The sequence below is a fragment of the Gobio gobio genome, assembly GCF_949357685.1.
Source record: "Gobio gobio genome assembly, chromosome: 6".
NCBI lineage: Eukaryota > Metazoa > Chordata > Actinopteri > Cypriniformes > Gobionidae > Gobio > Gobio gobio.
In genome coordinates this window covers 54,397,398-54,414,654 of record NC_137102.1, presented here as the reverse complement: position 1 = coordinate 54,414,654, position 17,257 = coordinate 54,397,398, and the positions used below count along the sequence as shown (strand labels likewise).

Genomic DNA, 17,257 nt, shown 5'->3' with positions numbered 1-17,257 from the left:
TACACTTTTACTCGAGTAAAAAGCTTGAGTTGATACTTCAACTTCTACAAAAGTATTTTTAAACCCCAGTATCTATACTTCTACCTGAGTAATGAATGCAAATACTTTTGACACCTCTGTCAACAAAGCGGGCTTCAGAAATGTCACACCCCTTACCATAACCTTACCGCAACTCAACCAGGCCCCTTTATTTTGCATATGCTTTGGGCGGGAATTATTTAAATGAGGAATATTGTGATGTGTTCGTTCTCTGATCTCTCATTTTATATTTAAACGGATCTCTATCTATATTACCATATCTGACACTTGGTGATTCTATGGCCATCTCTCACCATACGCAACCCTCCCCATTACATGGCCTGAGACTGACACACATGCATTCACACCTATGGCCAATTTGGCATGTACAATCCACCGGCATATCTTTGGACTGTGTGGCGGAAACCCACGCTGACACAGGGAGAACATGCAAACTCCACACAGAATGGCCTCCTGGCTCAGCCGGGCTGTGAGGTGACAGTGTTGCCCACTGAACCACTGTGCCATCCCTTTAAAGAGATAGTTCACCCAAATTGTTGCATTTTTCTTAGTCTTGATTTCTCACAACTTGTGTGCTTTTTCTGAGTGAGTCTGAGTGAACTGCAGCGCTAAATATTCTTACAAACGCACTTACCATAGCAGTGCATAGAAGAACAACGGCCAAGGTCAGGATTTTCGTTAAATAATGCGGTTGTTTTTTTTTACCAAACCCTATCGCATATCACCACAACACTTGGAATACACGTCGCATGGGACCATTCTGTTATATTTGCTAAGCATGTTAGTTTTTGCGCTCTATAACATCTCACCTGGGACTCGAGGTGTGCTGGTTCGGGTGGGGCTTGACATTGAACGTACAGGACTACTCGGATTTGTCTTTGGGTGGTGCTGAGTGAAGCAGTCCTTACAGCAGCGGTCCTTACCACCGCCTTGGACACTCACAGCATAACTGCAGCAGTAGTAACAGAATGGCCGCCCACATAGCCTGCAAAATATAGAGAACCAAATGTACACTACCTTTCGAAAGTTTGAGGACAGCGAGAAATTAATACTTTTATTTAGCAAGTATGCATTACATTTCTCAAAAGTAAAAAGATTATATTTCAAAGTTTCTATTCATTAAAGAATCCTGAACAAAATGTATCACAGCAGCTGTGTTGTGTTCAACGCTAATATTCATAAGAAATGTTTCTTGAGCTGCAAATATTAGAATGATTTCTGAAGGGTCATGTGACACTAAGAGGCTTGCATCTGGAAATGGTATTCTTTACATCATGACTTAACACGCGATGTGCGCATCCGCAATAGTATAGGGATCGTTGTTAATCCGTGATCCGTACATGCCAGCTACTCCCAGGTTCGGAACGCATGTGATTCGAGGATTAATTGTAAAGTTAACCATCAAAGAGTGAAAGTTTATCATTTGCATGTGTTTTTAAGTCCTTTCAGTTTATACATCAAGTGCAAGAACACTGTAACTCGTGCGCGGAGCCGTGCAGAAAGCATGTTAACACCGAATTCAGTTCTCTTTCTCTTCGTTTTGAGCTTAAACTCTTTAGGGGCGGCAGTGGCTCAGTGGTTCATGTAGGTTGTCTACAAACCGGAAGGTTGGTGGTTCAATCCCCGGTTCCACCTGACCAAGTGTCGAGGTGTCCATGAGCAAGACACCTAACCCCAGCTGCTCCCGACCAGCTGGATGGTGCCTTGCATGGCTAACACCACTGTCTGTGTATGAATGGGTAAATGTGAGGCAATATGTAAAGCGCTTTGGATGGCCATGGGTCTGTTGAAAGCGCTATATAAATGCAGTCCATTTACCATTTTAAACGGACACGTGCACGCAAAAATTGAAGTCAAAATGGCCGTCTTGGTGAGTATCCTCCTAAACACAGTCGGTTATGTGTTGTAAACAATTGAGAAAGAAAATGTATGTGTATCATTATATTGGATTCGTGCATTTGACTTAAAGGTGCACTATGTAAAATTTTTTCAGTTAAATATCCAAACACCACGAGGCCATATTTTGTTCAGTTGAGTACTTACAATATCCCAAACGTTTCCAACTATTTGTAAATCGTGAGAAAATTGCTATTTTAACCAATGAACCGGGACATGTGAGGGAGTCACCTGTCAATTGCGTCATATCTGCGTTACTCTCGGTTTCAGGTTTTATTTTGCAAAAATGCTTTACTCTCACAGCAGTGTGAAATGAACAAGTGTCATAGCAGCTGCCGAGCGAATGCACAGAGTAACATTATAACATAATTTTCAACACACTCAGATGCATCTAATCTGATAAACAGAGCTGCGTTACCTCATTCTCATGAGCGGAAAAGGGGAAATGGCGCCGGCGACTGTGGCATAATAAAAGTCCCGCTGCTCGCGAGGCGTGTTGAGTTCATCTTTTTAACAATCGCTCCAGCGGCCTTACTCAGCTCCCACAACACTCGTCCTGCTCTGCTTCATACTACAGTAACGTTAATAATCGCATCCATGAACATGATTTCTGCCCGAGTCCTATCCTGATTCTTTTCCACCGGCTGAGAGGTGAAGACCACATGTCCCAAGATTAAACTTGGCGTCATCAAACTACGCCTTTGTTTTGAATAGCCGACCTCTAGCGGACGGAAAAAGTTACATAGTGCACCTTTAAAGTGACAGCAGCCTAATGTACCTGTTACTGTTTGTGTCACCAATGTTAATCAAACAACAAAAGAGAAAGATACTTTTGTAGCTTTAACAAAGATCATTTGTATTAATGAATTAATTATATTAGTCATTTTTATGTACACAGTGAAGACTGTTATCTTACATTTGATTATTTAATTTATCTGAATACTGTTAGCTTTACCTGAAAAACATAAGCCCTGCTTATTTAATTTGTATCTTTCTTCTAGTGTATTCATCTATACTTGTCATTTGTTTATTATTTCTATGCAGATTCGCTCGCCTACAAAATCACCCCAATCATCCTAGAATGATTAATTCTTTACAAAGAGCTTTTCAAATCTGGTGAAATTGTTTTCATATCACAATATAGATCACAGAAAAACTAAATATCGCAATAATTTTTCCAATATTGTGCAGCCCTAACACAGATGCTCTGATACTTCTGTTTTATTCCATTGCATCTAGCTGATTTGAATGCAAGTACATGACATTTATAACAGATAACAAAAGTGCCATTTCCCCTTAAAGTTTCCCCCCTGACCTGCAGTTGTGTCTGTGCAACATCCAGCTGAAGTGACTGCGGCAGCTCAGGCAGTATGTGACGTCTCTGTCTGTCTGTTCCTCAGCTCTCAGCTTCTGTTCAAACTCCAGTGCATCTGACTTCTGCCATAAAGCATCTTTCTCCCTACAGGGGGTGCCAGAGTTCTATGAAGAACAGCTTGCAACAATTTAGCAGATACAATAGAGGAATTTTCAAATGAGTTTTTTGGCATTGAGTCCTGATGTGTTAAATATGTGTGTGCAGAAAAAACATTCGGTAACTGTCTAAGTTACCTTATGAGCTCAATAAGTCTCTCTTCCAGGTTCTTTTTGGTACGAGAAAGGTCATCGATCTCGGCAGACATCGTCAGTTCAATGTCTTGCTTCTCCATTGCACTTCTGCTTAACTTCACACCCAGTTCATGACAGGACTGCTGAGCAAGTGCCAGTTCCTTCTCAGCTCTGACAAAAACAAGGATCAGGCCTTGATCAACTCTTGTTTTGCTTTTTGCTTACATTTTTAATCTATGGTCTACCTGAAAAGCAGTACAGAAATCTCTTACCTTGATAAGTCCACTCTGAGGTTTTTTATCTGTTCCTCTTTCTGATAAATTATAGTTTCAGAATCACCAATGAGGGCATTTTTCATTTCAATCATCTGACTGTGATCACTGTTGACAGACTTTCAAACACAAACACGTATGGAAGCAACATTTAAAAGACTTCTAATCCAAATAATTAGGGTTGGAAATCTTCAGCCCCCTCAAAATATAATACACATGCTAAGTACTATAAAACAGTATATAAAACAATGTCAATAGCATTATGGTACCCTAAAGGGCCGTTCACACCAAGAACGATAACTGTATTATATAATGATAACTATAACAGCATCCACTACAAAGCATAACATTCTGTTTATTACAATTTGCAGCTTTAAATGCTCAAGGTTTTGCTCAAGTCAGCGCAGTGGAAAGCAAAAGTATGTTCTGTGGGGACAACCCCTAAGAGAAGGCTGTTTAACAGTTGCCAAGACTATAGAAAATTATTCAGTGCATTAACATAGGATTCACTTGATTCATTCACATCGCATGTTTGTCAATTACTCTATGTAATGAAATTACCTCAACAGCCATCTAATGAGATCATAATACCTCAAGCTCCAACACCTTGGACTCAAGACTTGAGACTTTCTCGACTTCGTTGTCCAACCTCTTCCTCAGCGCATCCAGTTCCTCATTCAGACCCTTCAGAAAGACATTTATAAACAGTTGTTGAATATGACAAATCCAAAACCTATAGGCACTGTATACTAAAGACCTGCACTCGCGGGACCCAACTAGGGATGGGTATCGCGAACCGGTTCCATTTTAGAACCGGTGATTCGATAAGAAACGCACATTTCGATTCCGCTTATTGGTTACTGTGCGCGCATTTTATTGTGATTTTTAAACATTCGAGCGCCAAAAAGCACATGCGCTGTTTTCTGTGCTGCAGACACACTCACACGTGCACAAAGAATGGATTCTATAGGTGAATGAATAGTGCGCGATAATGAATGTTTGTTGGACAAATACACACAAAAATGTCAAAAATACTCTCGTAAATACAGTCGGTGATGTCGTTGACTGCAGATTTTCTTGATGCCGTCTCTATGATAACGTTAATCAAACAACCAGTGTTGAGGAAAGTTACTTTGAAAAGTAATGCATTACAATATTGCGTTACTCCCTTAAAAAGTAACCAGAGCCGGCTCTCCCTATAAGCGAACTAAGCGGCTGCTTAGGGCCCCGCCGCCACTAGGGGGCCCCCTAACTACAGATTGCACTCGCCAGCGTCGCCGCAGTTTATCACGCAAGACGCTCAATTCGCGTCATTCGCACCGCGCGAAAAGCGCCTTCCGCGCCGCGGGACCTCTAGACGCGCGTCAACGCGCCTTTCCATTGACTTAACATTGAAATCAAATCACTCGCGCCAGACACTCTATTTGCGTTTGGTGTGAACAGCATAACGTTAGCTGTCCGTCGATTATGCTGAATCAACATTGCTTGAGACAGACCCACCTCCTTTGAATGTATTTTCTTTTTAACAGTTAACGTTACATGACCTACACTAGTTCTGGGAAAGAAAAAAACGAAAAATCTTTGTCTCAATAGACGCTTATTACAATAAAAAAATAGTTTAAGAACATTCGAGAGAAAGAAAGTAATAGGAAGAGAAAGAGCAATCATTTGACAGTCAAAATCAAAATGAAGTTTAAAATAAAGCGGTTAAATACAAGCTTTTTCTTATGGTCTTAATTGAATAGGCAATTAAAGATTATTAATAAATATGAATCTATATAGGCCTACTATTATGAAATATTTTATATATTGTTAAGCTAAATCGCCCAGACCATTTAAACCTAAAGAAAACACAGTGTCCTCACTGAAACATTATTAAATGATGATCGATACAAGACACCTAAAAGCAAAATGGATTTGTGGTAAATTTTAGTAAAGAACACTGTAAAAAAAATCAGGTCCCCAATTGAAAATTTTCTAGTGAGCGATCACATCTAAATTTTTCAGTTGGCCAAATTGAATTAATGTGAATTGATGCATTTTAATTCAATTAAAATGCAAGAAATTAAATTTGGCCAACTGAAAATTTTAGATGTGATCGCTCACTAGAAAATTTTCAATTGGGCACCTGATTTTTTTTTACAGTGAATGTATTACTGTATGTAATCATAAAAGGTAAAAAAATATCTCACTCCATGCTGTGAAGGTTTAAAATATGAACAGTATGTAAGAGTTAATCAACCAATAATTAAATAATATAATTTAACATTGGATTTCTTTTAATTTACCCTTAACATAATTGTAAAAAACTAAATGTCACTTTCTCAGGAGGAGCCATTCTTAAATATTTTGGTGGTCGTGGAGAAACATTTCATGAGGCTGACACAAGTAAATATTTCCCACTGCCTTTCTTTTGAATAGTTTTGTGTGCAACTTCAACATAGCTAATTTTCCTCTTGCCAATAAAAAATTTAGTTTTATAATCATAATTCACTATGTTGTCTAATTGTACTTTAATATTAATTTAAAATTAATGTGTTTTATCTACTCTGCATACTGTATTTATTATTAATTATATTATAATCTCAACAGCTGGAGGAGGTGACTCTACTGCTGCTTCAGTAGAGCATAGCGAGCCGCATACCACTATGGCTAATGTTGTAAGTTAGCTATATATTGTTAATGCTAAATTATTAATATTTATTTGTTTACAACAAATTGACCTTAAATTTGCAAATCTATAATCTTTACTTTTACTGTTTCAGTGAGTGTACTTTAATAAGCAGTAAAATAATTGTAGGCAATCATGTTAAAAGGTATACAGATGAAATATGTAAGTGTTAGATTGTATACAGTTGCTAGTTTGCAGTGCAATACTCCATTATTCACTGCAAGGCAGGGCCCCAAAATTATCCTGCTTAGGGCCCCCAGATTTACAGAGCCGGCCCTGAAAGTAACTAATTGAGTTACTTAGTTACTTTTTAGGAAAAGTAATGCGTTACGTTACTTTTGCGTTACTTTTTCTCACCTGGGCTGGGCTTGTTTTTTTTTATAACAAAAAAAGTTATATTTTTGTAAAGACCTCTTCATACCAAAATTGAAATAATAAGCCCCAGGCTGAGGTAAAAAAGCAGATTCACGCATGAACAGTAGAGGGCGCACCTCTGCTGTGCTGCCATTCTAGATAATGGTAGAATAGGATGCAGGAGAAAAACGTTTTACCAATAAAAACAAAAAATCTAGTAATTTTCATCATCAAAGGTCATCAGCAAGACATTGTTAAATTAAATATAAAAGGTAGATTAAATGCATAAAAATAGTTGTTTTATTTAACATTTAATTATTGGAGGTTTGCATAGTATTCTGATTTTGCATTTGACTGATTTTATTCATTTTGAGGAGTACAGAATCTTTATTGTACAAGTGAGATTAATAAATGCTCACATTTAGTCTAGAACTACAATAACCATTATGTTCACACACAACGCCTCTGCACTTATTTTTTCTCAACATGGGGGCAGCAGAGCTGTCAGTCAAATTAATGTGAAAAAGTAACTTGCGTTACTTTTTTGAAAAAGTAACTCAGATATTTTGTTGTAAATTTTAAAAGTAATGCGTTACTTTACTAGTTACTTGGAAGTAATATTATTACGTAACTCAAGTTACTTGTAATGCGTTACCCCCAACACTGCAAACAACAAAAGATGAGAAAATTCACGCAGAATAACTTTTAACTATATTTGTAATGTATAGCCGATATTATATCAATAAAGTGCAGTGTTATTTTATATTTGATTACAGTTTCTGTACCTACCTGAAAATGTTTATTTCAATCCTATCTTTGTTCAATTGTATTTATTTGTGCAATTGCTAATTTGCTTATTTGTTCTTTTTTAAATTACTGAGTGTTTACTTGTCTTTAATAATGCTTGAAATTTATATTAGGCTTTTTTTTGCCATAGGCAAAAGTTGCTAGCCTGTTGATTTTTGTTCATGGTAATGAAATGTTTTGCAATAATAGCCTAATAATAAATGTGAATGATATCTAAGTTGGAATCCCTATTGGAATCTAAATTAAGTATCGATAAGAATCGGAATCGATAAGCAGAATCGGAATCATTAAAATTCAAACGATCCCCAACCCTAGACCCAACGCAACAGAGTGTGGCACGGAACTAGATTTGATGGCCGAGTGCGGCCGTGGGCGGTAAGGTACTCGTGTGTGCGGGTGAATAAAATGATCTGCGGGACTCCTGCAAAATAGAAATATCTAAAAATAAAACAACTAAAAACAAATAAATTGTTATTCATCTATTACACAAAAGCAACAAGAACAACTAAAACAAAATAAAAACGATTTTCAGGCACAAGCATGGGCAGAGTTTCTACTTATAACATGTTTTTGTAGCGTTGTTCAGTGTAGCCAATCACAGACATATGTGTTGATTTCTTGAACGCAATGGCCAATCAGATGCATTTAAGATAGAAGCCACTCACCGCTCAAAGTGACCTTTTGTTCAGTGCTGAATTCTGCATGCTGGCAAATTCTGAGATTATAACAAGGAAAATGTGTAGACATTATGAAAGATTCACCTGACAGTCAGCTTTGTGAGATTGCGCGGAACTGAGATGTCAGCTTTTTAGGAATTATAACCCATGCATGCGCTTGCTTTTATGTTAAATTACTTGAAACTAAGTTATGGACGTATAGAAAATATCTATTTATACTTTTATGCTGGATTTTGCGGACGGGACCGGGACAGAATTTGAAACAATATTGTGGGCGGGAGAAGGTAATGTATATCTTTGCGGGAGCCGGACAGAATCCTACGGGATCGGGACTGAAAAATCCATCCTGTGCAGGTCTCTACTGTGTACTTCAGTTACCTGTATTTGACTTTGGTGGTGCTCAGCCTCATCGCTCAACTGGGACCTCATTGTGTCAACTTCCCTCTGCCGGATCTCTTGGAGGCTTTTGGCTTCTTCCTCCACCAGTTCAAATCTCTCCTGCAACTTCTGCATGGCTTCTGGGAGTCCCTCAGTCTGCTTTAGCTGCTCTTGGAGTCTTGCATTATCTTTACTTATGGCATCCATGGAATCACTTAGAGTTTTCACCTGCTCTTGTGCCTCCATCTGTTTGGTAGAAAGCTCTTCCCATCGCAACTGAGCCTCCTCTTTTTGGCCCGTCAGCATGCAAACTTGAACCCCGAGCTCTGCTGTCTCAGTGTTGGCCCTGTGTAAGGCCTCACGAGCCTCTCCGTTCTCAAATACAAGCGTGCCGTTCTGCTTTTTCAACAAGTGAAGCTCTTCCCTCATGGCAGTCATGTTCGTTTGGATTTCTGACCGTACCTTAGCCTCCATATCCCTCTCTTTTACCAGAGCGTCCTCTCTTTCACGGCAGCGTAGCATTTCCTCCACATGCCTACGATTTAGCTCTTCCACCTGGGACTTTAGTTGCTCTGTCTGAGCACGGAGGTCTTCTCTGGAGGCTTCTGTCACTTCCTGCAGAGCCTGGATCTTCATCCTCTCCTCTGAGCTTACCAATAGCTGAGCCCGGAGCTCCATGACCTCCTCCTGACGTCTGGAAACCTCCTTCATGTTGAGTTCAAGTTGGGCCTCAGCTAGAGCCAACCTGGAAGTGGATTCTCCATTATCAGTTCTTGAGGATTCAATGGCTTCAAGTAGGTGTTTAGAAGATGCTCTCTTGTAGGACTCCTGTGGGACTGCATCACTGTCATCTAATTCTTCCAGCCTTGATATACTCTTCTCCCCAAGTTGTTCAATTTCGGTTTCCTCATTGTTCATCTGGCCGTTCTGTATGCACTTCTCCGGATTTTGGTTCTCCACACTCAGTCCAGCTGACTCCAGTCTGCTTCTCAGTTGCCTCTCGAAGGCCTGTGCAGTAATCAGTTCTCTCTCTAAAGCGGTCTTAGTTTGCGCCAGCTCTTTGCTGCTGTCTTCGTTTCTTTTTACAGTCTGAATCAGCTTGGAATTGATCTCCATTAAACTGGAGCACTGGTTCTTGTACTCTTCCAGTTTCTTGGCTTGCACTTGTAAGCTCTGACTCTCTGAAGTCAACCGCTGGTTGTGATTCTCCAGTTGCCGAATCTTCTGGGTACTGGTGGACAACTCATGCGTCTTTGTCTTTAGTTGTTCTTCAAGCACACTTTTATGTTGCAGCTCCTCTTGGATCCTTTTCTTGTGCTCCTCCAGTTGACTCTCCTGGGCCTCCAATGCCCTTTGCACATCCTGAAGCTGTGTCTGGAGGTTCCCCGTTTCCCGCTCCTTCAGAGAAAGTGTTCCCTGAAGGTGGTTGATGGTCACCTGCAGCTCATCAGCCTGTTGCTTTGCAGTTGTTCGTTCCTTGTCGGCGGAGACTCTACATGTGTCCAGTTTGCCTTCCATCTCCTTTGCTCTCTCCTGCTGAAGCGTCAGCTCCTGGGCAAGTCGCTCAGCAAGTCTAGCCCGGTCTTCGCTCTCTCGTCTAGATTCTATCCTTTCTTCTTCAGCCTCCTTTAGCTTGGTCAGGAGCTCTTGGATCTTCCAGGCCGAGTCGCAGTAAGTAGCAGCTTGCTGTCCTTTTTCGCTCAGAGCTCCGTCAAGCTTCGCCAGCAACTCCATGTTCCTGTTCTCCGCAATGTTCAGCTTGGATTCTAGATTGCTCTCTGATGTCCGTAGAGCCTCCAGCTCCTGTGTGGTGGGATTGGTGGACTCTCTGACAGCTTTTACCACCTCCTGCTCCCCTGCAGACTGTCCTCCTTCTTTCTCTTGTTCCTGTAGGTCACTGAGCAGAGCTCTCAGATCAGCTGCCTCACTTGTGAGCTGCTGGACTTTCTCCTGGAGCTCTTTTTGTCTCAACTCTGATTGGTCCAGCTCAATGCGCAGGTCCTCAGAAGCGCTACAGGACAGCTCGCCCAACTCGCCCAGATCATCTAGCAGACTGGAGCTGAATTCTTGGCCTGGAAGAAACTCCTGGGCTTGCTGCAAGAGGGGGGGGGGGGGGCAATTAATTAAATCAACAGTGACTAAAGACAACAGTGAAAAAAATGCATTCGCTCACATTTGTCTACTTTGTTGATAATGAAAGACACTAAATTACTGGTATTTAATCCAAAATTAGATTGGTGGTACAAATAAAGCAATAGACATCATATAAAAATAAAAAAAACTGTTCAGGGTGGCATGATTCATGTAATGTGTTTTACATAATAAGTTTACTTTTTCGAAGTACTGGGTGCTGAGTTTATTGCATATTAGCCAAGGTACTTTTTACAATAAGAACCAGCTTTCTTTTCTATTTTCTATTTTATTTTTTAATTGAATTACTGAGATATATTACTGATATATATATATATATATATATATATATATATACCAAAATTACAAAACTGAAATAAAAATTGGTAAAACTGCAATTAAGTTCCATTTGTTAACATTGGTTAAGTACATCAGTTAACACAAAATATATAAAAAATACTTAATACTGATGTAAATTTCAATATTTGCTATTCATTTATTAAAATACAAAAGCTGTATCTGTTAATATTATTTAACAGACATGAGCTAACATGAACTAACAATGAAAAGCTTTATTTTTGTTATTTATTATGTTAACAAAGATAAAGCAAAAAAACTGTAACATATGTTTTGCTGTTGTTTACTTTTGTAATTTATTTTTGTAGTGTTTTATTGTAAATTGTTACCAATAAATTAAAGTCAAAAATAAATACTTAAAAAAACTAACAACCACTAAAGCACATAAAATTACTAAAACATAAACTAAATTTCAAATAAAAACTGGCAATATAAAAATAAAAGCTAATTTAAAATATTAATAAATACTAATATTGTACATCCAGTAAACAATACTAAAACATTTTGTTTAGTTTGTTTAGGGGTTATGTAATATTGCAGCAGATTACTTTTAAAAGAAGAGCTCACCAACATGAAATTAATAAATTAAATGATACATCTGACAACATGTATCCAGAGATTGTAAGGATATGAACAGAACAGACCGTTTAATGCTGTTTCTAATGTGTTAGCAAACCTGTGAGTAATTGCTGACCAGACTGTTGACACTAGAGCAGCGACTGGGTGGTTTCCACACTTGGGCAGATGAGAGAGCTGATCCCAGAGTCTTTCTGTATGTGTAAAATGCACATAATAAGTGAAATTTGTATGGCTCATTTGTTTTATTAATATTATTTGATCATGAACTACATAAGCTACAAGAAACAAGTACACATTTATGTAGAGCTTAGATAAAGTTACAAAGTCATTGTAGGCAATGCCCTTTCATGTACTACTTTCCTGATCCCTAATACATGTGCAAATACTGTAGTATTTGAATTATAAGCTTTTTTTTCGCACACTAATTGCCAAAAGTATTGGGACGCCCCTCCAAATAATTGAATTCAAGTGTTCCAATCACTTCCATGGACACAGGCGTATTAAAATCAAGCACCTAGACATGCAGACGCTTCTACAAACATTTATGAAAGAATGGGTCGCTCTCAGGAGCTCATTGAATTCAAGCGTGATACCATGATAGGTTGCCACCTGTGCAAGAAGTCCATTCGGGAAATTTCCTCACTACTAAATATTCCACAGTCAACTGTTAGTGGTGTTATAACAAAGTGGAAGCAATTGGGAACAACAGCAACTCAGCCATGAAGTGGTAGGCCAAGTAAAATCACAGAGTGGGGTCAGCACATGCTGAGGTGCACAGTGTGCAGAAGTCACCAACTTTCGGCAGTCAATAGCAACAGACCTCCAAACTTTGTGTGGCCTTCAGATTAGCTCAAGAACAGTGCGTAGAGAGCTTCATGGAATGGGTTTCCATGGCCGAGCAGCTCATCCAAGCCTTACATAACCAAATGCAATGCAAAGCGTCAGATGCAGTGGTGTAAAGCATGCCGCCACTGGACTCTAGAGCAGTGGAGACATGTTCTCTGGAGTGACCAATCACGCTTCTCTGTCTGGCAATCTGATGGACGAGTATGGGTTTGGCGGTTGCCAGGAGAACAGTACTTGCCTGACTGCATTGTGCCAAGTGTAAAGTTTGGTGGAGGGGGATTATGGTGTGGGGTTGTTTTTCAGGGGTTGGGCTTGGCCCCTTAGTTCCAATGAAAGGAACTCTTAATGCTTCAGCATACCAAGACATTTTGGACAATTTCATGCTCCCAACTTTTTTGGGAAAAGTTTGGGGATGGCCCCTTCCTGATTCCAACATGACTGCGCACCAGTGCACAAAGCAAGGTCCATAAAGGAGTCCCAAAACTTTTGGCAATATAGTGTATGTGAAAGGGAATTTGCTATAATAAAATGCTTACATATGCTGTAATGATGCTATTAAAAACAGATTGTTCAATGAATAGGAAAAAAAAAAAAAACGAATTACCTGGCAAAAGTAGGCCAGTCAGAATCAAGATCGTGACCTCGGGATGCTACATCAAACTGGACCTCATTGAGTTCATACAGGTGGTTGATGATATCGATGTTCAGATGGGACTTCAGGAAGGGACTGCGTTCATAATACCACTCACTGTGATAAACAAATATCACTGTGTTGTCAGTATTACAATAGAAATCGCTGACATGACATGTAAGTATGCTACTTTGAGACAAGAAGTTTTGAAAGCGAAGTGAAAGCGGGTGGAGGAAGGGAAATTAACGTGTCGAAGAGTTAACACTTCTGTTATGTAAAAAACAGCTTTGCAAAAACTGACAACTACAAATTTTATATTAATGCATTAAAATATACACAAATGCATCAACATTTTACATTCCCATGATCATGTTGTGTTATATGCAAAATAAATATTATTTCTAATTCATTGTAGACCAATTTGCTGAAGCCTAAACTGTTTAAAGTTGGCTAATAGAGCATAGTTTTTGGTTTCATACATACACTTTGTTATCGTGTGAAGCCTTCACCACACTTTAGAAAGTCGAGTGTGGTTGCGTTTTCCACCGAAACGTTTGTTTGCATGTTTGATTGTAAGTCTCAGGCATACCACTGATATTATTTTCACTAGAATGTTATACTGCTACATTTTATCTTCATTACTACTTCTTCTCATGTTAATTTTTAGTTAATGCCATATCATAAACATTTACTGGATGTCTACTGGAAATACAAATTATACTTTGCACTTTAAGGGAGATAGCAAATGCTATGCATTTTAAGCTACGAGTCATAATCTTACTGTACATACGTTTGCATTAAGATCAAATTATTGGCGAACACATTACCATGTGACTTTGTAGTTCATAAGACATTGCTGAAGAGTGTCTGCCAGCCTTTGGTGCACCAGACAGTAGCGGATGAAAGCCCGTCCTTTCCCCAAAGACGTCTTTAACTAAATGCACACAAAATAAACACATAGACCTTGCATTTAATAAACAAGATATACATGTTTTAAAATCACAGAGACCTGAGAATGAAACATGTTCCGTTTGGCCAGACCACAACAACAGTTTCTCATTTTGTTGATCACACCAAAACCCCAAAGATCCTTATGATAATGGTATGAGACTTGTTGAAGAACAATAACAACAAGCATGTGAACATCACAACAGAGCTACACTGAAAACAAATTTTGGTGCAGAAACAATTTTCAGTCAGAAATATAATAAATAATAATTACAAAGATTACACTGAATTAAATGTGAAACTTTGACGTGGAAAGACTGAAATTGTATTTAAAAAAATAAAAAATAAATGATACAATAATTTTACAGTGAAACAACACCTGACAAACATTTGAGTTTTGAAAGGAAACAGTATTCCTTAGTTCAGAGGTCACTGTACAGGTTTGTTTTTAAAGTGCCCCGATTATGCTTTTTTGAATATTACCTTTAATGCAGTATATAATACAGCTGATTGTGAATGTAAAAGGTCTGCAAAGTTTTAAAGATCAAAGTGCACAACAAATAAAGTTACTATAGTCAGAGCTACTTAAAGGGGCACTTCAGCACTGGGAAGATGAATGTGTATTTAAACTGGGTCATTTATGTAGTAGAAATGTGAAATTATTTTTGAATTTGGTGCCTTCTAGACCGAGAAAAGACAGAAAATGCATTTTTGTCTCATGTGGATGAAAGACAACTCCCAGAATGCACTTGCTTCGCTGCCCTATGAGGCCAATCCCAAAGCCACGGCTACTGGTTAGCCTACATATCTTGCCCACCGCTGCACCACCTCACTGTCGTTTAGATATTCATAGTAATAAAATAATTTTGTTCAGTTAGAGAACAGACACTACAATTAAAAACTCTACGTGTCTTTTCAATAAAGTGTGAGTGAGCTGAACGAAAGTCACGTCACAGACGCAGCAGGAGTCAGATTTCATTCATCACGAAAGCGAAGAGCTGAGCAGAGCTGAGGTAAGCGCGGCAGTCATTCACAACGCGTGTCCAGTCTGGCGCGTTTTCAGATCATGCCTATGGAAGCTAAACTTTCATAGGAATTCATTGAAAAGTTGAAACACTCACTTTTCTCCGTACCGCTTCATTATTAAAGGAACACTCCACTTTTTAAAAAAAAAATAGGCTCATTTTACAAGTCCCCTAGAGTTAAATAGTTGAGTTTTACCGTTTTTGAATCCATTCAGCCGATCTTTGTATCTGGCGGTAGCACTTGTAGCATAGCTTAGCATACATCATTGATTCTGATCACTCCATTAGCATCTCATTCAAAAAATTATCAAAGACACTTTCAAAATTTTTCCTATTTAAAACTTGACTCTTCTACAGTAACATTGTGTGCTATATCCAACTGAAAATGAAAAGTTGTGATTTTCTACACCTATATGGCTAGGAACTACTTTCTCATTCCTGCGTAATAGTCGCGGATCTTCGCGGCCGTACCATGGGAATTATATTATGCAGCGCCTGAAAGTAGCCCCCAGCTAGGTAACTTTCAATGTGACCGGCACTACGTTCGTGTAGTTGCAGAGAAAGTTTCAGGCTTGCAGCCGACAAATTGTGTTGTGGATTTACCTGTGTGATTAGCCATGGTTCTGTGTGTTGTAAAGAGCTGTGATAGTAAGTCGAAGGTGTATACTACCACCATGTTTCACAGAATACCAACGAATCATTGCGCCGCTGCAGCCATGGTACGGCCGCGAAGATCCGTGACTATTACGCAGGAATGAGAAAGTAGTTTCTAGCCATATAGGTGTAGAAAATCGCAACTTTTCATTTTCAGTTGGTCTTAGCACACGATGTAACTGTAGAAGAGTCAAGTTTTAAATAGGAAAAATATTGAAAGTGTCATTTTTTGAATGAGATGCTAATGGACTGATCAGAATCAATGATGTACGCTAAGCTATGCTAAAAGTGCTACCGCCAGATACAAAGATCGGCTGAATTGATTCCAAAACTGTAAAACTCAACTATTCAACTCTAGGGGACTTGTAAAATGAGCCTATTTTCAAAAAAAGTGGTGTGTTCCTTTAACGCCCGAGCCGAGCAGCCATGCGCATTTACATTCTCTGAGTGAGATCCCACCCCTATGGGCGGGTTGAAAACATGCAGAACAGCTCCTTCTACTGGCTGTAGTCTTTAGCCTCTGGCCAAAAAATCCTCAGATGATGCAAAATGACGATATTTGCGTCACTGAAGCTGCTTTGAAACGATATGTATTGTGAAAAGCACTATACAAATACATTTGAATTGAATTGAATAAAGACACGAAACGATCGGTTTCTGCGAGAAACCGAACAGTATTTATGTTATTTTTTTACCTCTTAGCAGACGAATGTCATCTAGTATTCCCAGCGCCATAACTTCCGGCAAATAAGATCAAAATACTACCGCGATCAAAGATATAAATACGTAGATGCCTCATTCAACCGATCCGTGCAGGCACTAATGAGGAATCTATGTATATATCTATGTTCGTGACGGTATTTTGTGTGTATTTTGGCCTTATTCGCCGGAAGTGATGGCGCGGGGACGGCTGATGCAGACCCATAGAAAAAAATGAAATACATTTTTAAATAAGAATATTTTTCTTACACAAACGCATCGATTCACTTCAGAAGGCCTTTATTAACACCCCAGAGCCCCGTGGAGCACGTTTTTTGAGGGACAGATGCATTTTTTATGGACTTCAAAAACAGAGCAACTATTACTGCCATTATAATGCTTGGATTAGCCAGAACATTTTTAATATAACTCAGATTTTATTCTTCTGAAAAAAGAATGTCATATACACCTCGGATGACTTGAGGGTGAGTAAAACATGGGCTAATTTTTATTTTTGGGTGAACTATCCCTTTAAGCCAAAAACACCATAGACAAACTTTTAGTCAACTTTTTATTGGCATATTTTGCAAAAGTTACAATTGGCGATCTGTTCTAAATTCCCCAATCATTTCATGAGCTCCATGAAAAGCCAAGACAGGGAACAGCAGCAGCTTCTGGGGACAACTTCC

General features: G+C 38.9%; 1 protein-coding gene across 3 annotated transcripts in view; it reads right to left on the bottom strand.

Moving 5' to 3' along the window:
- fyco1b (FYVE and coiled-coil domain autophagy adaptor 1b) overlaps positions 1-17,257 on the bottom strand; it is a 50,534-nt gene that overhangs the window by 10,769 nt on the left and 22,508 nt on the right. For 2 of the 3 annotated variants that reach the window (XM_079820603.1, XM_079820604.1), the window contains 9 exons: positions 14,070-14,176; positions 13,216-13,359; positions 11,863-11,956; positions 8,700-10,793; positions 4,404-4,496; positions 3,813-3,931; positions 3,544-3,711; positions 3,251-3,394; positions 849-1,024 (listed from right to left, as the gene is read on the bottom strand). In XM_079820603.1, coding sequence (XP_079676729.1) covers positions 849-1,024; positions 3,251-3,394; positions 3,544-3,711; positions 3,813-3,931; positions 4,404-4,496; positions 8,700-10,793; positions 11,863-11,956; positions 13,216-13,359; positions 14,070-14,176 — 3,139 coding nt within the window. The remainder of the gene's footprint in view (positions 1-848; positions 1,025-3,250; positions 3,395-3,543; positions 3,712-3,812; positions 3,932-4,403; positions 4,497-8,699; positions 10,794-11,862; positions 11,957-13,215; positions 13,360-14,069; positions 14,177-17,257) is intronic. The other variant, XM_079820605.1, reaches the window with a different exon arrangement.